Source organism: Azolla caroliniana, unplaced genomic scaffold (assembly GCF_043228905.1).
Source record: "Azolla caroliniana isolate FFs.n. ecotype wild unplaced genomic scaffold, voAzoCaro1.0.p SCAF_11, whole genome shotgun sequence".
Classification (NCBI taxonomy): domain Eukaryota; kingdom Viridiplantae; phylum Streptophyta; class Polypodiopsida; order Salviniales; family Salviniaceae; genus Azolla; species Azolla caroliniana.
In genome coordinates this window covers 21,092,610-21,115,363 of record NW_028230446.1, presented here as the reverse complement: position 1 = coordinate 21,115,363, position 22,754 = coordinate 21,092,610, and the positions used below count along the sequence as shown (strand labels likewise).

The 22,754-nt window shown below is 38.6% G+C and overlaps 2 protein-coding genes across 2 annotated transcripts in view; one reads left to right on the top strand and one right to left on the bottom strand.

The window, feature by feature from the left end:
• RIF10 (polyribonucleotide nucleotidyltransferase) overlaps positions 1 to 16,553 on the bottom strand; it is a 31,781-nt gene extending 15,228 nt beyond the window's left edge. Inside the window, exons 1-13 of the mRNA XM_087327601.1 lie at positions 16,490 to 16,553; positions 14,183 to 14,667; positions 13,879 to 13,947; positions 12,728 to 12,834; positions 12,603 to 12,645; positions 9,064 to 9,147; positions 8,437 to 8,501; positions 7,379 to 7,535; positions 6,754 to 6,810; positions 6,570 to 6,683; positions 3,868 to 4,113; positions 3,662 to 3,736; positions 3,183 to 3,296 (exon numbers count right to left, since the gene is read on the bottom strand). Of these exons, the coding sequence (XP_087183727.1) occupies positions 3,183 to 3,296; positions 3,662 to 3,736; positions 3,868 to 4,113; positions 6,570 to 6,683; positions 6,754 to 6,810; positions 7,379 to 7,535; positions 8,437 to 8,501; positions 9,064 to 9,147; positions 12,603 to 12,645; positions 12,728 to 12,834; positions 13,879 to 13,947; positions 14,183 to 14,667; positions 16,490 to 16,553 (1,680 nt within the window). The remainder of the gene's footprint in view (positions 1 to 3,182; positions 3,297 to 3,661; positions 3,737 to 3,867; positions 4,114 to 6,569; positions 6,684 to 6,753; positions 6,811 to 7,378; positions 7,536 to 8,436; positions 8,502 to 9,063; positions 9,148 to 12,602; positions 12,646 to 12,727; positions 12,835 to 13,878; positions 13,948 to 14,182; positions 14,668 to 16,489) is intronic.
• A 1,620-nt stretch (positions 16,554 to 18,173) lies between these two features.
• LOC147858478 (7-deoxyloganetin glucosyltransferase-like) lies at positions 18,174 to 20,484 on the top strand. The gene is made up of 2 exons (XM_087327826.1): positions 18,174 to 19,212; positions 19,314 to 20,484. The coding sequence occupies exons 1-2, from the start codon at positions 18,390 to 18,392 to the stop codon at positions 20,276 to 20,278; spliced, it is 1,788 nt and encodes a 595-aa protein (XP_087183952.1). The 5' UTR covers positions 18,174 to 18,389; the 3' UTR covers positions 20,279 to 20,484.
• The last annotated feature ends 2,270 nt before the right edge of the window (positions 20,485 to 22,754 follow it).

The following is a 22,754-nucleotide window of genomic DNA, read 5'->3' as shown; positions in this document are numbered from 1 at the left end:
GTCCTCATATTCCATTACCTTGCGTAGTGGGCCAAAGCCTTGTTTAAAGAGGCAATGGTATCTCCCTCTGATTTCACAAAAGACACTACAATGACAAACATAGTGTTCTTCAGATTCCACTCCCTGATGACACAATTGGCAAATTCTCTCTTCTAGAGGTAGTTGTGTATATCTGCCCACCTCAATCTGTAGCTGATGTGATGAGGTTCGCAGCTGCCCTATCACACTACGCAGCGCATAGGATAGATGTATGTCCATATAAGGTGGCCTTATGACAAATCCATCCTCCGATGTATGTAAGAAGTGTGTCTTATAGTGGGCCATCTTTGTACCAAGTGGTATTTTGGGGCTGATCCATGTTATCTTATTTTCTAAGTTAATAATATCAGTTCAGATCACTCTATTCTTTTCCACTTTGGTCATATTGAGATGGGGACAATCCAAGCTATATTGGAACGGGGGTAGTGCATTTATACTCATGCCATGCGACTCGAACCATTGCTGCATTTCAGCATACCAACAATGAGTGTCTCCATTTTCAGCCAGTTGTCTTGATGACATAAGTGCCAACCTTGGGTACTTTCGTTTAGGGAACTCCCAAAGACGTTGGATAAATGTCACTGATCGGAACAATGCCTCGGTTATTATAGGTGCTGCTCCCATCTCTGCCCGGATTATATCGTGGGGCACCGATGCTTTGCTCCTTATCATGCGAGCAATCATTGACACAAAAGGTCTCTCTAAATCTTTCCAATGATTTGCCTTGTTAAGACTCGGTCCCCATGTCTCTACTCCATAGAGAAGAGTTGGTGTGACAAGTGTATCAAATAACCATAGCTTAGTCCGTGGCTCTTGGAACTGCAAATGTGCACATTGTCTTTCGAGAGCACCAAGGGCTGCATATCCACGAGAAAGTCGGGCACAAGCAGTCTCCTATAAGGAGAACCTAGGTCCTGTAAATGTTACTCCTAGGTATGTGTAGGAGCGTGTGTATTCCACCTTTTCCTCTCCCAAGAAGAATTTTGGTTCTGATCTTGTTACCCATGCTTGGGTGGTGTTAAACACCATCACTTTAGTTTTATTCATGTTGATTGACAAACCTTTGTCCGTACAAAATAGTTTTAAGGCATTTAGATGTCTTTGTAGTCCCTCCGGAGAGTCAGAAATCAGCACAATATCATCAGCATATAGTAATATCTGTATAGCTATACCTGCTAGGTGTGCTCCGGAACCACCAAATCTCTCTATGTACTGTGATACCTCATCTATATAGAGACCGAAGAGTGTGGGGGATAGTGGGCATCCTTGCTTCACGCCAATTGTGCTAGCCACCGCCTCTGACAAGCCCTTAGGAGACCGAACTTTTCCTGAAACAGATTCATAGAGTGCATAGATTCCCCATTGCATATCTATAGAAACACCAATGGCCTCTAGCCGCTGCATAAGCCGAGCACGTGGCACAGTGTCAAAGGCTTTTCGAAAATCCACAAAGCAGCAATAAATCCTCTTATTGTGGGCTCTGCCCTCCTCAATAAGGGCCCGGAGGGTGAATATGTGATCCAAAGTTGTGAAACCCTTCCGAAAGCCTGCCTGTCCAATTGAACGGCAGCCATTTTGCTCTGCCCATATACTCAATTCTGATTCCAGAATCGAGCCATATAGTTTAGCCAAGTAATGGCCAATCATGATTCATCATGTGTGAATACTCCCTCAACAAAATCTGATAGCAGAAAGGAAGAACAGCCATTTACTATATACATCTTGAGCTTTGGTATTCCAAAAACATGTGCTTAAAACCTATTCAGGAGAAGTTATTCTTACTGCTACATATCTAATAAATCAGCTACTGACTGGTGTCTTGGGGTATTAAGAGTCCAATAGAGCTTCTAAGCAAATTTTCCTATGTTTTAAGTCTACCAATAATCTTATTCAAAGAATCTTTGTTCATGTTCATAATATAAAATCAAGGAAAGCTAGACCCTAGAGCCATAAAGTGTAAATGTATTGATTACTCATCCACACAGAAAGGTTATAAACGTTATCACCCTCAAACTAAAAAAAGTTTGTTTCTATTATGGTAGCATTTAATGAGTCTGAAACATACTTTTCTGTTTTTAATCTTCAGGTGGAGAAATTCAGTATAGAAAATTATGATAAAGTCCTCATTATAATACTTAAAGCCCTAGTCCTAGGCTCACTTTCAGATCTACAACCAATCAAGTCACTGAGACATTGAGGTCCCACACAAAAACATTCAGAACTGACTAGCAAAGAAGAGACAACAAATTCAAATGATCCATGGTATATTTAAAGAAGAAATCGACGTCTACTGAACATACGCATGTCCATGACTTGAATTCAACTACTGAATCTGAGGTATCCTATCTCTCCATCTTCTTGTTCATTAGAAGCTGAACCATCCACTAAATCAGACTATGTTAATATAGAAAGGGATTTTATAAATATGTTTCAGTCAGAATTGTTCTCCAGCCAATAAATGCTTTCTTACAAGCCTAAATAGCATTAGCATCCCCAAAACTTTTCCAAGGCATTATCAGACACAAGCAATGAATGTACCACAATTGGGAGTACACAAGGAAGACGAGTGCGTCGACAAAGAAATGTACCAAATTTTGGCTTGAAAGATAATCTATTTAGTCCATACAAGGCCTGATATTACATATGCAGTCAGTACAGTAGGCAGTTCCAGAACACGGTATTCTTTCTAGAAGTGGAATGGGGCTTAATATAGAAGCATATACAGATGCAGATCCTGCAGGCTCAGTCCTAGATAAGAGATCAACATCAGGTATTGCACCTTCATTGGAAGAAATATAGCGACATCAAGAGGCAAAAATATAGAAACATCAGGGATTGCAAGGAGTGATAATGTCAGATTTAAATTTTGAAATAAGTAACTAATAGTTTCTATTTCTAGACACTGTTTTCTTGTATGAAAGAGGACTATCCCCAGAACAGAAATTAAAAAGCAAATACGAGCAAGATATATTTTCTGATCCTCTGTACTTCCACACCAATTTGTCATTGTGTTAGGATAGTGCAAACGCACAAAGAAGAACAATATTTATGGCTTTATAATAGAACCAAATGCTAGTGTTGTAAGTTCACCCAAAAAATTATAAACTCATGTTACAAGAGGTAGAATAGAAGACAAACAGCACCTGTGTCTCCCCACGTGTGAATAACGCACTGCCATGAGCCCGGGGCAATAAACCGCATGCACTCTGGATAGGTCGGATATCTGTCAATCCTCGCCCATCACTTCTCTTCCTACTCTGTATAAACTATGACTGTAAGATGAATATAATAGAATCCTTCATGCTGTAAATAGAAATATAGTTGTGAGCAATAGACTCAACTAAGTTCAGTAAATATAAGCGATCCCACAATCAAACAACATGGCTAAGCAATTTATACAATGGAACTCAACTTCCACGTTACAAATGATGCTTGTGAAATTGCAACAATAGCGTAATCTAAAAATTTCACGTGATCCTATCACTTCTAAAATTATATCACGCATACATGTGCATTTACCTTCTAAAATTGCTAACAGCATACTTAATCTTCAGCGTTTACTTGAGACACAGGAAACGAACTCCAAAACATAAACACAATATTTGAATATAAAAAGTTCTACCTGTACAATAAGCTTCCGCATAAACTTAGATGTAACATCCTTAAAAGCCACTTTCACATCAATAGGGTCAAGGTTCTGTAGAAAACATCAGCTTTATTTACATGACTCTCGGCATAGCTTTTTTAATTCATTTAAAAATATTCTAGACAATAGCAGCTCATGCATCCAAGCAAAAATCCTGAAGATACAAGATAAGAGTGACTCACCTCAGTTAAACTTTTCTTGGATGTCACTTTAACGTGAAGATCCCCTTCATCAACTTCTCCATCAATCAAACCCACCTCTTCATGATATTCAAGAACCTCTTCTTCCTCTGGAGGGGGTTGTATTACCTGTGCATTCCTTCGACTCAATGTTTCCATCACTTTATTTTCAACAACACTAATGGCCCTTTTGCGAGAGGCTTTTGAAGCAATGTTAAGTGCCTCCATAAGCTCTTCACCAACCAACTCCTGATGATACCAGACTAATAATTAGAAATAACTAAGCATCTCTCTCATATATATTAGCTACACACCACATGCTCGTAAAACCAACATAAAAATCCTTTTACCACCTGCATTCATATAATGATCGTGAAGCTTTTCTAGCGCTTTTGTTTTGTGAAGTGGCTAGATGCTAAAATGTCAAAATTGGAATATTACATTGAAAATATTAACCGACCGAGCTCCCACCACAATGTTTGCACACGAACGCGCCCCAATACATTGTAAAAATGCCAAACATATCCAATCACATCTCACAACCCCCATGAGCCTTGGCCCTCAAAGAGCCTCAACACTTCTTTGAACTTGCTCACATAAGTTAAGTGTTAAGGTAGCATCATGGCATCATCACCCAAATATGAAGATATGCAATGTATGCAATGAAAACCTCATGGAGGATGAATATCATTTACTTATTGTATTCTCGGCATACAATGTAATTCGCAACAAATAAGATGGCTTGTTAGATGGTCAATGATAATGTGAAGTGTCCTACTCAAATTTCCACCAAGAAGGCTAAGCACATTTGTGCATGCATTATTTTCAGATAGAGATTTTTACTATGGAGTAGTAACCCCCCCCCCCTTCCAATGCCTCGTGAGGAAGATGAAGAGATTGTATTTAGCTAAATTTAAAGATCGTTTGTATCGTTTGTTCCTAGGACAAGAAAGTAAAAGAGCATGGTAAATGTTTAATGAGAGGCAACCTACAACATAACTGACCTCACCTCCAGTGTGGCATGAATATGCAAAGCTACTATATGATATCTCGGAGCAGCCTCCACTTCCCTACCCATGTAAATCCGCCTTTCTTACTCCACAAAATGTAAGAAATGCCAATGATCGGAGACAATTTGGGAAGGCCCGGGATCATGATGGATTGGTAGGTGAGCACTTTATCTATGCCCGCGATATCTTGCTCCCATTGTTAGCACACATCTTTAATAAATAGAGCTATGAGTGAAGAAATCCCTACTAGATGGACAGCACATACCATTGTGCCAATCCTCAAGAGTGGAAACCCCATGATGCCGAGCAACTATCGGACAATCATGATTGGTGCTTTGTGGATTTCCAAAAAGCCTTTGATGCTGTACCACCTGCTTGGCTTATGCAACAGCCAGAAGCTCTTGGTATCCCTATAGATATGCAATGGGGAATTTATGTACTGCATGAATGCATGTCAGGAAAAGTGTGGTTCCCCAATAGTTTGTCAAAGGCTGTGGCTACCACAATTGGAGCAAAACAAAGATGTGCACACTCACCCACTCTCTTCGGTCTCTATATTGATGAGGTATCACATTACATAGAGATGTTCAAGCGTTCAGGAGCATGCCTAGCGATCATCACCAAACAAATACTATATGCTGATGATATTGTGCTGAATTCTGACTCAAAGGGGGCTACAAAGACATCTAACGCCTTAAAAGTATTTTGTATGGATAATAGTTTGTCAATAACCATGAATAAAACTAAAGTGGTGTTAAACACAGACAAAGGTTCATGTTTAACACCACTCAAGCATGGGTAACAAGATCAGAACTAGAATTCTTCAACAAGTTGTTGAAGCTCATTAACAAAGGACAAGCACAACTTTCTTTGGCCCCATCAGTCCTACTCATGCTACAAGTCAATCAAGGGATACACAAATGGGCTCCCAACCAGGACATAACAAAGGGGTTACAATAGATCGGGCAATACCAATTTGTTGTGCATGTAGGCCTTGGCCCCAGACCAATGGACCACGATCTCACCACCATTGTCATCGACAAAAAAAGGCCATTATCTCCCACCACCACAGGTGTTTCCCTCGATTCGTGAACCTCTCTGTTCTAGATCGACCTATGTTAGAGATCTTTCAAAGACAAAAATTACAATATATCTGACTTGAGAATCTTACATGTATCAATAACAAGATTCTTTAGTCTCTTTTTATCTTATTTAATTTTATATTTACTTAGCAATATTTATTTTAGTTTGACTTGTTCTCAAAGACGAAACAACACTTAAGATGTAATCTCTTGTTTGGTCTTATAGGCCATTTTGGCCTCTTAAAAGACGTTAATATATCTTTCTTTCTTTCTTTCTCTTTCTCTCAAATCATGGGCCAAAAGATGTGGTTGTGATGTTCTAACGCGCGTATTATGCGCGCGATGAATCAAGGTACTAATGTAGAAGGTATCATGTCCAAGAATTGTAAGAATCTGAATGGACCCTTTTCCTATCTCATTAAAAAACAATCAAATAATCCAATGTTAGGAGTTAATGGTTTGACAACATTTTATACAGATACGTTTTCATATAGGGTTACAACATTAGCTAAATAATATTATGATTACATCATTTAAGGTCACAAGCTGCATACAATCACATATAAATCACATAGTTCTTGGCACATTATCCTATATAGTTGAAAATATTCACCTCAATATATTTTTGAATGGTAACGGGTGGAAGATGTATTGCGTCATATCGCTTTGGTTTACCAGCTTTCGTTACAAGTTCTTGCAAGCCATTGCATACTTTGCTGACAGCTTCCTGCGAAGTATTTTAAGCATAAATTTTCAGATGATGATTTCTATTTTTAAAAATATATTCAATAACATACCTGGCCTACTGCTATTGCTTGGAGTAATTCCTCTTCAGTTACAAACTCGCAACGTCCCTAAACAAGCAGAGATACACATCATATATCTAGAGCATGTAACCTCTGATGTCATAGATTACAGAAATCAGACATTATTGCATATTTGATAGTTCTTAAAAACAAAAATTTCACAAGGGACATTTCCTTTTATCCTCTTACAAGTTGTGCCTACAGAATACATGTAATCCCTTTTTCCTCTTATTGTGAACAATGCTTGCAGATTTACACTCCTCTGTTCCTAGCTTGTTATTTTCTATGGACCTTTTCAGCAGTTCCTTTAGAAAATTTACCAGAGTAATGGTTAATTAAATATCCCAAGTCTGAATATAATCACCATACAAATAATTATTTGGTATTTCACAAGTTCCAGTTCAGCTTAAAACGATTTTAATGAGGTGTTGTAATACAACAACAGTGCACAATATGATTTAAAGCAGTATATGACAGATGTATTCAGACCAATTTTATATCATTAAGTGTATAAAGTTGGAATAATTGCTAGACTCAAATCATGAATAGAGTTAAATGGGAACAGATTAACACAGACAGAAGCGGAGCTTTATGCATTAACATGATTCTTTCTCACCTCAATCATAATTACAGAATCTTCGGATCCAGCCATAACCATGTCAAGCCTTGAGGATTTCAACTCTTGAACAGTTGGGTTAACTATAAATTCTCCATTTACCATGCCAATGCGTACAGCGCCTATAACCTTCGTGACAGGTACATCCGAAAGTGCTCTGCATAGAGAAAAAAAGGCATCACAAAATCAGACATGACAGAAGACTCTCCCACACTAGCTCGTTTTGAGATAGATTTTCTATCCCATGCTCGATCGATACATGCTACAGAAAGGCAAAAGCACTACAGTTATGCAGCTTATTTTGAGAGGATGGTACGTTTTAGTAATACATCACATTGTTGCCAATTAAAACTGACACATATAAACATACTGTCCTCCCCATCCCTCTCAGAATTTTTTCATGGAAAGTGGGTATCAATGTATATTATGTTGACTTTCTGCTTAAAGAGTTTTAAACAGTTAGCTCATTCCAAGAGAACATTTCTCCAAGACAATCATATGTTTCTTCGACTTGTAGACTTTCAGTAACTTCATCCTAAGAACAGATGCTCGTGACATTTCGTTTTACAAGAAAAATGTTTCCTTAATTCCTGCAAAACCTAGCACACTGAACTAAAACAGCATTGTTTTCTAAAGGCGATTTTGAGAGATCAACAATGTGTTGAACGTGGAAGTACCACGAAGCACTGTTTGATTTCATTCAACAGAAAATATATTACCTTAACAAGATGTTCTTTAAGAAGACATTCGTAACTATTCATGAATAATGCAGAGTGACATATCATGCTATCAGAATATATTCATATTATTTAAAGACAGACATACAAAGTATGTGAGGGAAAACACAGATTCATATATGGAACACTGAAAATTTAGAGCAATGGCACACTAATAGACAATCTCGTGTTATAAGGAAATTAAGCAAATAATGTTCATTTCTAGAGGTTTTCAAGCTTGTAAACAAATTCAGTATGCTCAACAATAAAACCAACTCCATCAGGTGCAGTATGCACTCAGTTCTGTTCTACTTTTAGCATCCTCTTCTCTCATTCACTTACAAGGCAGCACTGGCAGCTATGATTGCCAGCGGTTCTGGAGAATGTATAGCATCATAGCTGAAGACCTGAAATGCAACAAGATACACATAAAAAACGTTCACTAAATTGAAGTTCAATTATTAGGTGATGGGCTTATAATGCAAATTTCCATGACAAGAAAGGGACACCAAGTGAACAGAACAAGCCATCCTGGATGTATACTAGCTAAAGATATAGTACTTTCTGGATAATTGCTAGGCTATTCAAGTTATTTACGTCAATGTACTGCAGCTAACGAAGTTCTAAAATTGCCTACACTAGAGACTGTTAGATAGTGCGAAAATCAGTCTGAGGATTACTATACTGCACGTGCTTCTGCAGATCAGGTTTATCCCTCATATACATCATAGAATCTCAGTACTAAATAGCAATTGCCCAACAAAAGACAGAAAAATCCTAGGTAACAAAAGCCTTTATTCCATAGCCTGTTTGATAGGTCACTTGAGTCCCTGTACTTCTAATGAAAAATAAAATGGGCACATAGAATATTCCTTCTGTCAATGACAATGAGACAGGAGAAAAATGAAAGACAAAATATATGAGTGGTTTTGAATTTAACTATGCACAATATAAAGCGATTCAACTTACCCACGAAAGTATTTGAGTTTCATAGTTGAACCCTTTGGCCATCATAGGTCTCAGGGGTCTGTCAATCAACCTACATACAATGACCTGCATACAAAAAAAAAAAAACAGGATTTCTTTGTCATACAACAGAAAGTATATTATAAAAAGTTCTAAAAATGTCATGTCTTGTGTGTAAAGCAACAAAATAAACAGGCTTGCCAGATTGTCTATTTGATGAGAACATACAATACAAAACCAGAAATGCAAACAAAAGGTGTGGCATAGAGCCATTCCAGTGGTCTATATTGATTTACATACGAGAACATGAGAAAATTAAGAGAAGGGAGAAGTCGCATGTACTCAGAAGGCCTCTTTGGATGTAATGTTTTTGGTCTCATAGATCATCTTGGTCTTTTTAAGACATGAATCAGCATTTCATTTCATTTCTTCCCCATCTTGTCACATCTTCCTCATGGATAATCTATGCTCAACTGCAAGTGATCATCAACGTCTTTCCCTAGTCCATGGCCATCCAGCATCTAGAGATTCATCCACTGCCAATAATCTCTCATCTCACATGGGTGTGCGGTGCTCTCATACCATGTGTGATGATTAATCAATCATGTGCTCTCATAACTTCTTCACTTGACACCTAAGAACAACTAGGAAATGCTCCCATCTATATATTCACGAGTCAACGTTGCGGCTGGGTATGCTGCTGTTCTGTATTTATGCCATATAGTAAAAATCTAATAACTGCCTGCCATTCGCCTATGCATAAAGACCATCCCAAATATTCGGATTCTAAGAAACCTCTACTATCCATCCATATCCCAACCAGGTGCCCACTGCTAAAGCTCGGTAAATTGATCTACCGTTGGAAGAGTGTAATCTTTCTGTATATAGCCTCCCCTTGTTTAGCTTCATTCACAAGTTCATGTTATTTAATGCCAAAAAAAACTTAAGCATTTACTTTTTATTTGGTATGGATAACAAAAATTCAGCCATATTTGTAATTATGATTAGTCTCATATATCTCTTGTTTGGTCTTATAGGCCATTTTGGCCTCTTAAAAGACGCTAATATATCTTTCTTTCCGCACTAGATAAAAGAAATTCTCTATCTCTAGAAAACTCTATTGGTTTGACAGTGGATTATGCATATATACACTTTACAATTAAGAATAAATGCCAAACTGATGTGCATGCTAAGAACAGAACTGGGCACGCTAAATACGAGCAGTATCAAAATCAATATATTATGCAGCAAATACATTTCCCTGCATTACAGTCAGCAGTGCACATGTACGTAGTAGATCCCCATAAATAAGTTGGCACAATGAGGAATATCTTGATATAAGGAGACGCTTGCAATGAGAAGTGATCTGGGGGATTTGCACACATAAACAAAGAACAACAACCTTCTCACGATTTGTGAAGAAGAACATGAGATTATATTTGGCTAAATTTGTAGGCAACATGTACTAGTTGTTCCTAGGAATGGAAAGCAAAAGGTGAGAAATGCCATTGGGTTTGCCTTTTTTCCTATGAAAGATGAGAAATGCCATTGAAATACCAGTTGCACCCACATGAGTTCACCTTTTTCCCTATAAAAGGTGAGAAATGCCATTGATTAGTTACAATTTGAAAAGGCCCAAGATCACGATGGATTGGGTAGCTGCGCATTTTATCTACGCTCACAACATCTTTGTCCTCATTCTTGCACACATCTGTAATAGAGTTGAGTTACGGTTTTCCTGCCAACTGAATTGAAAATACCATTGCACCATCCTTCAAGAGCAAACATCCCATGATATCTTGCAACTATAGGACTCTCATGATTGGCAAGTTACTTGGCTCTGCAATATGGCTCAGTCCTAGAAGCAGAATTTACGGTATGGGCAGATGGAAGAAGGAAACATCTTTCAAAGAGGCCAAAATGGCCTATAAAACCAAACAAAAGATTACATCTTAATAGGTTGTCTTATCTTTGAGAACAGGAAACCAAAATAAACATAAAAATAATAATAACGTAAATTGAAATAAAATTAAGACATGACTAAAGACTCTTGTCATCTATTCATGTAAGATTTTCAAATCAGATTTACTGTACTTTTTTCTTCAAAAGATCTCTAGTAAAGTCAATCCAGAATGGAGAGGCCTATGAAACGAGGGAAGCACCAGCAATGGCATGAGGTAAAATGGAGATATTCATTGTTGGAATGCTGAAATGCAGCACTGGTTCGAGTCACATGCAATAAGTATAAATGCACTAGATTCATCACTAGGCCACTTTATATGGACATACATCTATCCTATGCGTTGCGCAGTGTGATAGGGCAGCTGCAAACTTCATCACATCAGTTAGAGATTGAGGTAGGCAAGTATACAAGAATACCTCTAGAAGAAAGAATTGCCAACTGTGTCATTAAGTAGTGGAATCTGAAGAACACTATGTTTGTCACTGTAGTGTTTTTTATGAAGTAAGAGGGAGACACCATTGCCTCTTTAAACAAGTCTTTGGCCCACTATGCAAGGTAATGGAATATGAGGACCAACAGTGCCTAGGACTTTGCTTGTTAGAACTCGAGACATAGGGAAAAGTTGTTGAAGGACAATAGTACAGCCACACAAGCTCATCCACAAAAAACAATCACAACTTTCTTTACCCCCATCCCTCCTATTAATGCTACAAGTCAATCAATGAGACTCCCAACCAGTACATAACAAAGGGGTTACAATAGATCGGGCGATAGCAATTTGTCATGCACGTAGGCCCCGGACCCACAGACCATGACCTCAACACCCTTGTCATCAATAGATAAAGGCCATTATCTCCCACCATCGCAGGTGCTTCCCTTGCTTGGGAGACCTCTCCATTCTGGATCGACATATGCTAGAGATCTTTTGAAGACAAAAGTTACAATATATCTAACTTGAGAATCTCACATGTGCCGAAAACCAGATTCTTTAGTCTCTTTCTATCTTATTTACTTTAATATTTACTGAGTAATATTTAATTTATTTTGATTTGTTGTTCTCAAAGACGAGACAACACTTAAGATGCAATCTCTTGTTTGGTCTTATAGGCCATTTTGGCCTCTTAAAAGACGTTAATATATCTTTCTTTCTTTCTTTTCTATCCTTTTCTTTTCTTTTCGTTTTTCTTTTCGTTTTTCTTATCCTTCTACTCGTAAGATCAAGATGGACTAGTATCATTTAGCCACTATTTTGATTTTAAAGAAAGGAATTAGAGTGGTTTCCCAAACTTGTGTAGATACATCATATGACATGTTTTACATACTCAGTCTCATTGATGCACTGACATATATAGTTGTGTCCTAGGTACATCATCTGGCCACATTGTATTTTGTTTGTGCCACAACTATACATTGGTAACTGTTTTGTCAGAGGAAGTCACTAGAGAACTAACGTTCACTATCTTTCTGCTCCAGTTTGCTCATTTGAGGAGAAAAAAGTTACAATTCTTGAGCAGAGACTCAATTTTTAAAGAACAGGAAAGAACAGAATTTAAACACAGAAATATCCTCAGTAGCTTGCCTCATTATCTTTCGCCCTTCCTTCTCGCTTAAAGAAGCCTCCACTGCAATCAATACAACACATTTCAAACCCTCGGTGGAGAGTTAACCTAAGTGTAAGTGGCATTTATGTTATTTATAACTGACCTTGTTCTGCCAGCAGCCGAGTAACGCTCTTGATAGTGAACTGAAAGTGGAATGAAGTCAGTTGGTTCGCATTCTTCCTCAGAAGCGCAAGCTGTGGCATACACCATCTAAGGCAGCCAAATAAATCTTCATTAGGCATAAGCCTTATGCTTAGACCCAAAAAGCCAAACATAGTTATAATGTAATGAGGGATTGATCCTAATGATGTACTTAAATTTACAAAACAATAATTGAGGTGTTAAACAAGGACAGGACTAAAGTATGAGTCTTCTCCTAATTGAATAACCCCCAGAACAACTCCTAATCCTCCTAGCAATGTCTAGTAGGCATCCCATATGGCACACTCAGGCAAATGGCATGAATCATGTGAGTGGTTCATGCACTTCAAGACATAGCCAACCATTGCAACTATCAATGATGACAATTATAAAAGAGATTAGGAAAGAGTGCAAAATGATAGGTAGCCGCTTATACCAAAAACCTAGGTTGTGTTTAGGACATAGCATCATAACTGTAGCTTGTCGAGATTATGGGTTCAAAAAGGTATTAATCATTTATATAATGAAACCCTATTTTATGTCCAGCCCGTAGTTGTCAAAACTTTAGAGGAACATTGGTCAACGACTTCATAATAGATCCTATTTCTACGTTTTATCTAACTTCTAAAGCCGAAAACATAAGGAACTATAGTTACATGTCTGGTCATACATGTTTCTGATCTCTAGCCTTAATTTGGCATTCAAGGCATGATTAATATTTGGTTACTCTTGCTTGCAAATTACTGTCTCTCCATATGTAATAGAATCAGCATCACTGCAAAAAGGTAGCCAACAATCTATATACCAAAACCCAGGTTATGTCCCCACAATATCTCTCCAAACTATGGATGAAAAATATTAACTAACCCTTCTATATACCAAAACCCTACTATGGGACAATTATTGAATTAATAAATGAAAATGAGTAACTGACCCCTTTATATACCAAAACTACTCTATCACTAAACATAATGTTGACTCCTAATGCAAAATCACTGCATCATTATACATGATGCTCACAACGTATACCATCTCTATCTCTAGCCATAATTTTGACCCTAATGCATGATTAGAGCATAATTATTTTGAATCATAAAGCACATAAAAACATACCGTCTCTCCATCAATGACAGTCGCAGCACCACTTGCTTGTCTACCAATGAGTCCCGTCTCTACTGTTATCTACATAAGAAGAAAGAGAAGACGAGAAACAGCATTCAACAGCTTCTTATTCAAAAGTTTTTTTCTCAGAAATACATCAAATTACTATCAATAACTAGAAGAAGAAAACAAATTGATAGCTTTTCTTATTTGACGATCTTTTTTTATGGCAATGCATTGAATTAACTAGAAGAAAATAACAAAATTATCACGTTTTTTAATTAAACAATCACGAAATTACTGGAAGAAGACATACCTGTCGATTTCCAAAAGGTATCAAAACAGAGATTGGCTGAAGCAAGTGTCCATTTGTAGATTTTTGGGAAACATCTGGACTCTCTGCAGAGATCTTCAGTGAAGAAGAACCAGATTCTAATTTATCTGCTGTCACTACTGACATTGTCCAGTCAATCCCTTTAATGTACCTCTCTAGAAGAGGAGCAAAGAAATTCGACATAGAAGCTGGAGAGGAGGGGAAGATGCGGGAATAGGTATGACATGATGATGATGATAATGATGAAGACGGAGTGCTGTATGAGAGAGGAGATCGCCATAGTCCAGCGACCATCATCTTCTCTTCTCTTCTAATTACTTCGCTTCTTGTTCTCTCGCTTTCTTTCTTTCTTTCTTTCTTTCTCTTTTTCTGTTCCTTCTGCTTCTGCTTCTGCTTCTGCTTCCGCTTCTTCTCTTCTTTCTCCTTCTTTCCTATTTTTTCGTCGTCTTCATCTCGCTTCCTTCTTTCTGTATCGAAGGTTTAAGCTCAGCTCAGCTCAGCTCAGCAGCAAATGGATAAAATGGTGCCCACCTCGCAAATTTGTAAATGCATTATGTAAAAAAACAAAACATTTAAGGCGCAATACAACACAACATACCCTAGTTCTAACTTCTAAGAATGTTCAGTTTTTACGACCTTTCTGAGTGAGTTAGTGTGACCATACCATAACACCTCGTCCTATGTCCACGAAACCATCATTGGCTGGCCTTTCTGGTCGGCCAAACAATCCTTTGACCGCTCAACAATAGTAGGATCTCTTATCCATAGCCGGATGGTTCAAGGAACTTTACTACCGGTGATAGTATTGTTGGTTAATTACCCTTTGAGCTCTTTTGGATGAGTTTCATCCTTATTACAACTTGATCATGTTTATGATATAAAATTATCCTTCCAACTAGAGACAGCCCCCCCCCCCCCCCTCCCCCCCGATGATATTGTCAATCTTGGACTCTTCACACTCTGTAGAAGGATACTATAATCATATCATATATTATGTATTTGTTATCATCTCTTGTGGAGACCAATAATATGACTCACATGATACCCTAAAAAATAATATTATTACAAGATTGTCTCATTCTCTATCAACAAGGGTAAAATGCGTGTGGCTTGCACATTTTTTTACAACCTCGCTTTTATGCTTGAGTACAACATGGGTGCCATATCTTCAATTCCGATTTCAAGTCACCATAGCAAGTTCCTACTCCTTGGCTTCTTTAATCACAAACTCAAATGAGTCAAACGTACCTACAATGTGTGTGTGTGTGTAGTTTTTATAAGCTATTTCAAATGCATCCCCAATATTAAATGTACTTTACTGCCTACGGAAAAAAACTCTAAAATGCCATCTATGTTTTTTTGTGCTCTACAAAGTGCCACTCAAGTTTTTGATCATTCTCAAAACATCCTCACTTAAGCCCCTAACGAGGGGAAAGTTTGGAAGATTTAGTCATCTAGTCAAGAAAAAGGGGATGAACTACAATAGGCAAATAATGGAAAGACAAGGACACGGTGGAAGGTTATTTTCAAAGTACCTTTAGGAAATATATTAAACATAGAACTCAATAATAAAAATAAAAGGCCTCCCTATAATGATAAAAATCAATGCATAAACCAAAAATATATAATTTAATATAAATGTTTATGATTTTCCAAATATAAAAGCTATGTGTTTCAAATATACCCCTCTAGGTAACATAAAGGGCAACGTTGTATGTAACTGGAGAAATACAAGTTCCAATTTGGACAAAATATAAGTAGCTTGTTATTAAAATATATAGGACATTGAATGAACCATATGATACTTGTAAATGTCAAATGTACATCCATCACTCGAAATGTCTTTATGGAAAAACATTGTCAATATTTTGAATGATAAAAATATCCTCAATTCAATAGAGATGAATTGTTAGAAATTGTTTGTTGACAAAATGTGAGATTTGGTAAGGAAGATATCGACACATCTAGAGATATATTTTATTATGATCGTGGGAGGCCATATGACCTACTAGACCTAAAGCAAACCTTTTTTAAAATATTCTGTTTGAATTAAGCAATGATGCTCAATGTTGATTGGGGAATTTTACTAATAAATATTGCAATCATGTGTGCACAATGGGGTTGTGAGAGGATTGTGTAGATAGTGGGCAAGATTGACAAATGTGTGGAAAGCAAACTCAAATGTGGTCAAATGCAATGCATTGTTTAAGAAAACAATGGCCCAAACTTGTTTCGAGGCAAAATAAAGCATAGTCAACAAATATTCTCACTCACGCCACGATCCCTTGCCTCTCACGTCAAAGAGAACATCAACAATGGTGTGGGCAACAAACAAAGGGATGTGTTCTACCATTGTTAGTGAGAGTGGTTTCTCAATTCAAAGAAAGAGATGGTCCTGAAGCTTGGTGCAACATATGTGATATAATGTGCGAACTTTGAAATCTTTCATGATTTGTGATAGTTTGGTTTGTGGAAAAATCTCACTGAGCATTGCGGAATCTATTGGTGCATCCTATGATGGGCGTGGTGGCCCTATAACAAGATTCCTTTACTATTTTTATGCAATGCTCCGTATGTAAGTGGCATTGAAGCCCTGGAGCCACATGTTCTCCACTGCACTTCCCCATTGGGATTTGTTGTGCGCATCACTCACATTAATGCATTCTCCTCGTTACCATTTATTTGGTTTAGAATTCTTCATCTTTTATTGATCTTGCTTAAATGTCTTCCTCCTCTTTCATTGTGAACATATTGGGTCCTTATTTCAATCTCTCGTTGAAATAGATATGTATTCTACTTGGCTACAACCTACACGCATCGAAGGCCAATGTTAAATTGGACGACTTTCAGGGATGCGCGCTAACAAGAACAAATGACAACCACAAGGAGGGCATAAGTTTTGATCACTCATCGTAAAAGAGACTTGTATTTAGGATTTATTAAAACAAACACAATCATTGTGCCAAATATTCGAAGTTAAAAAATGGAATGATTTTGCGCATTGCCACAATTTTTATGAATTTTGTAATGGCTACCGTAACCTAGCATTTCCAATTGTATCTAAATTAGTACTCATAGTGATAGTCGTCAATAAACGTTGGTTATGTTGGTTCAAAATTGTCAAGGTTAACAAATCGATAGTCCACAAGAGTTGGCTCACAAGTAATAATGCAACAATATCAATATCAATATTGATTGCCATAAAAACTATGGTCATTAGTATAAAGTTTAGACGATATGTAAGGTGGGTGGTTCACTTGATGGTGACGGAGACCATTCCTGCCCCACTATGACCCCGTCCTTGTCATATTTGTGCATAAAAAATGGAGGGTCGGCGAAAAGAAGAAAATGACAAAACAATTAGCGATGTACACCCTTGGATGAGGGTAATCCATCTCTCGATCCATGGATTGACATGGTTGGAGACATTGCATATTATCTTGTCGGTCATGTGTGGCTGCTTGCATGTCACCCAATGAGTAATCAAAGCAAATATGTTGCTTCATGGATGTGTCATGTCACACAATGAGTAATCAAAGCAAATATGTAGCTTCATTGATGTGTCATGTCACGCAATGAGTAATCAAAGCAAATACGTAGCTTCATCAATGTGTCATGAAAACGTGGATACGTCATGAAGAGGGTAGGCTATACCTTTAGAAGACATTGATACGTCATGAAGAGGATAGGTTATAATACCTGTAGAGGTCATCATATGTATTATGCACTATTAAGTTATTTTAATGGAAAGGGGTTCCTCAATTGTCAAGTATTTATTTATTTATTTATTTACAATTGTCAAGTTTTCATATGAGGGTCACTCTACGATGCATTTACAAATATTCTTTTAATAATAAAACGAAGTAACAACTTATTCATTAGTTTATCCATATAAGTAAAAGACAAGGTGATCATTTACAACTACCATGAATCAAGCATGAAAACGAGGTTAGGGACCGGTCCTCAAATTCCTTGCCTCAAGAAGAGAGAGTGAGTGTAGAGAAGAAGAAGAGATGAGATAATCAGGTAGAGATTTCCTCAATTATTATTGCGAGACGAGGTCATTTACAATCATCTCCGGACAGCTGCTTAACATAAATTCACAAACCCTAAATTTATTGGGCCATCTCTTATAACAAGCTGAAGATTCCAAGGGCAGATTTTTGGTAGGTAAAACGGAGCACAAGCTATGGTTAGCGAAGAAGACATAAAGTCGTCAGGCCCGGCAAGAATGGTTGGATCTGCAATTACAGTGGAAGCCAGTGATTATAATAGCTCTGTTCACAAATCTGGCTATAGCCATGGGGTGGTGCCGCATGTGGTCATGTTGGCCTACCCACTGCAAGGCCACATAACTCCGCTCCTAAGAATGGCCACTCTCTTAGCGTCGTCCGGAGTCTTTGTCACGTTCGTGACGACTGAATTCAATGTGTCACGCTTGCAGAGGACAAAGAGGGCTTGCATCATCTCTAATAATGCGAAGGATCATCATGTTAAGAACGTGGGCAAGGATGTGGCCGGGGCCTCGCCCGACTCACTGAAGAAGACATCGGAAAATGACCGGATTTTCCTGGTGGGTATCTCCGATGGCCTCCCGCCGTCTCATAACCGGGATCCCATGGATTTCGATGTCATCATGTCCATCGACACCGCGCTCCCTACTTCCTTTGACCTCCTTCTCGCCACAATTCTCCGCCGCCCTAGTACTCCTCCTCCATCTATTATCATCAATCCAAGCACCGATGATCCTAGTAACCCTAAGGATGGTTCCGGGTTCGATCGAATCGCCTCTAATATTGATTCGGGAGGCAATGCGATCGACTTTCCTCCCTTCGACTACATCACATGCATCATCTCCGACTCGTTCCTTGTGTGGTCCCATGGTTTGGCTCGGAAATACGAGATCCCGCGCTTCGCATTCTGGCCGAATTCCATGGCCACCTTTGCATGTGCCTACAGCTACAGCAAGATCACCGCCCACATTGCTCCTGTGGATCCTTTCTCCGAAGAGGGTAATCAAACCATTACCAATCGTGAACACACTCATTGCACTTCATTTATGTATATCAATAATCAAATACGTAGTAATAAGCGTTTATGGATTGCTATGCAGTCTATACCGGACCAAAGAGAGAGCAGATAAGGATCCGGGATTGCATCCCTGGAATAGCAGAGCTGCGCGGCTCGGATCTGCCCTTCCACACGCCAGACGGTGAGAGGAGCGCTGAGTGGATGAGATTCCACGTGTCCAAACAGATGGAGGTCTTGGATGAAACCCTAGGCGTGGTCTTCAATTCCTTCCCGGACCTAGAGACCCAGGTGTACAGGGCACTCTGCGATGAGATGAAAGCCAATATCTTCCCCATTGGGCCCCTCGTAGTCCAGCCACCACGCAACACTAATCACACTACACCATGTCCACACTCCTCCACCCCAGGTCCTAGTTGCTCTAGCCTCTTGGACGAAGAGATGGATTGCATTGATTGGTTGAGCCTTCATAAACCCTCGTCGGTTTTATACATATCTATGGGTAGCCTATATGAATTTACACCCCGTGAAGCCTTAGAATTAGCAGCCGCCCTCCTGTTGCGCCCGAGCCAACCCTTCCTTTGGGTCTTGCGTGGCACTGCAACCCTCGCTGATGAAATTGTAGCTCAGCTTGTTGGGTCACACGTTGATGGGAAAGTGGTCAAGTGGGCACCCCAAGTTCAAGTGCTTTCGCACCCATCTATCGGTGGCTTCCTTACGCATTGCGGGTGGAACTCGACCCTTGAGACCATCACCTCAGGTGTCCCCATCATTGGTTGGCCCCAGTTGCTTGACCAACGCACCAATTGTTGGAGCCTTGTGCACGTTCTCGAGATGGGGATAGGTCCCCTTCCACCTTCGCCCACGCGTGCTGAGTTCGACGATGCCATATCCTCTCTCATGTGCTTGCCATCTAGCAACACCCTCCGTGAACGAGCTTCTAGCGTTTGTGCAATTTGTCCCTCATCCTTGTTTGGCCTCCAATCATTTCTAGAAACAATATCTAATATCACAACACCAAATCACGACTTGCAAATAAGCCCTATTTGATTGATTTCTTGATTGCAAATTGCAATAATGTCAATGCATGTGTCACTAGTGTTTTGTATTTATGTGCTTGTATCTACAAGGTGTTGAAAAGGCTACATGCATTTTAACCTTGCAAGAGTTGTTGATGCACAAGTATTGGTGTTCAAATGTTACATATGTATTTCACTTGTTGCAATCAACGAGTAACATATTAACACGATTCCATATGTCTAATCGTGATGTTTATGTTGACCAATTGTCATCTAAAATGCATGTGTACTAAATATACTAGTAGTTAACAATTGCAATTGACACCTCATTGGTAAAAAACAAATAGGCGTGATCTTCAATTCCTTCCCGAACCTAGAGAGCCAAGTGTACAGGGCACTCTGCGATGAGATGAAAGCCAATATCTTCCCCATTGGGCCCCTCGTAGTCTTGCCACCACACAACACTAATCACACTACAACATGTCCAAACTCCTCTACTCGAGGTCCTAGTAGCACTAGCCTCTTGGACGAAGAGATGGATTGCATTGATTGGTTGAGCCTTCATAAACCCTTGTTGGTTTTATACATATCTATGGGCAGCCTATATGAATTTATGCCCCATGAAGCCTTAGAATTAGCAGCCGCCCTCATGTTGCACTCGAGCCAACCCTTCTTTTGGGTCTTGCATGGCATTGCAACCCTCACTAATGAAATTGTAGCTCAACTTGTTGGTTTACACGTTTATGGGAAAGTGGTCAAATGGGTACCCGAGGTTCAAGTGCTTTCGCACCCATCCGTCGGTGGCTTCCTTATGCATTGCAGTTGGAACTCGACCCTTGAGACCATCACCTCAGGTGTCCCCATCATTGGTTGGCCCCAGTTGCTTGACCAACGCACCAATTGTTGGAGCCTTGTGCACATTCTCGAGATGGGGATAGGTTCCCTTCCACCTTCGCCCACGTGTGCCGAGTTCGACGATGCCATATCCTCTCTCATGCGTTTGCCATCTAGCAACACCCTCCGTGAACAAGCTTATAGCGTTCGTGCAATTTGTCCCTCGTCCTTGTTTGGCCTCCAATCATTTCTAGAAACAATATCTAATATCACAACACCAAATCACAACTTGCAAATAAGCCCTATTTGATTGATTTCTTGATTGCAAATTGCAATAATGTCAATGCATGTGTCACTAGTGTTTTGTATTTATGTGCTTGTATCTACAAGGTGTTGAAAAGGCTACATGCATTTTAACCTTGCAAGAGTTGTTGATGCACGAGTATTGGTGTTCAAATGTTACATATGTATTTCACTTGTTGCCATCAATGAGTACCATATTAACATGATTCCATATGTCTAATCGTGATGTTTATGTTGACCAATTGTCATCTAAAATGCATGTGTACTAAATTTTATATATACTAGTAGTTAACAATTGCAATTGACACCTCATTGGTAAAAAACAAAAAAAACAAAAAAACAAATATTTGTTCGATAAGAACCTCCCACTTTTCACATAAAACTTTGTATTTAAAAACTACTGACTTTACAAAATGTGTGGACATCTATCTTTTTTGCTTTGTCTTGAAGGTCATTACAGTAAATGATAAATCTATTTTGGAACTTTGTATTTTAAAACTACTGACTTTCCAGCATATACAGATGTTTAACGATGTATCTTTTTTGAGTTGTCTTGAAGAAGGTCTTTACAATAAATGATAATCTATCTTGAAAATGTTTCCAAACTTTTGAAATATTTTAAAACAATAATTAATCCATGTTAAAATATTTTAAAACTAGCGTCAAGATGACCATTGGACAATTAGATTGCCAATTTCAAATAGTGTGATATTACCTAAACATGTGTTTCCACTTTCCAATTATAAATTTTGTATCCATTTTGGAGATTCGTTGATAGTATATATATTTTTTATAAAGATTTTCTCCAATAGTATTAAGAACAAAAGGCTCGAAGGCTACAATTTGAACCTAGCTACCAAGGAGCTTACAACTTTTCTTATACAATGATGTAAAATACTCCTAAGACCCAGTATCGAACTTTATAAAGGATGTTTACATTTGTTAATATTCAAGAAAGAGTCCATGGAAGTCGATCTTGCCATTGAGGCTCTTGAGTTGACATTGTAAATAGGGGCACCTTTTTCCATAAGTGAAGATGCTTTTTCCTTTTCTTGTTCGCAGTATCTAGGGAACACTGCATGTCATACTGGCCACAAACTACTGCCAGCAAGTTCTCCCATATCTCAAACAACACATCTGAAAGATGAATGTCTACCGCATCATAAAGTCGGTTACATCGATATTTCCATAATGCCCATAACATTATTGTTGTCACAATTTTCCAAATTTGGACAGATTGCACCTGCTTTCGAGGTTGTTGGAAGGGACTAACTAATATCAATCTTCTATTATGTATTGTCATTGCCTCATGAACATCATTTGCCTCATACAACATCAAGTAGGAATGTAATACTCCCCACATCGCTGAT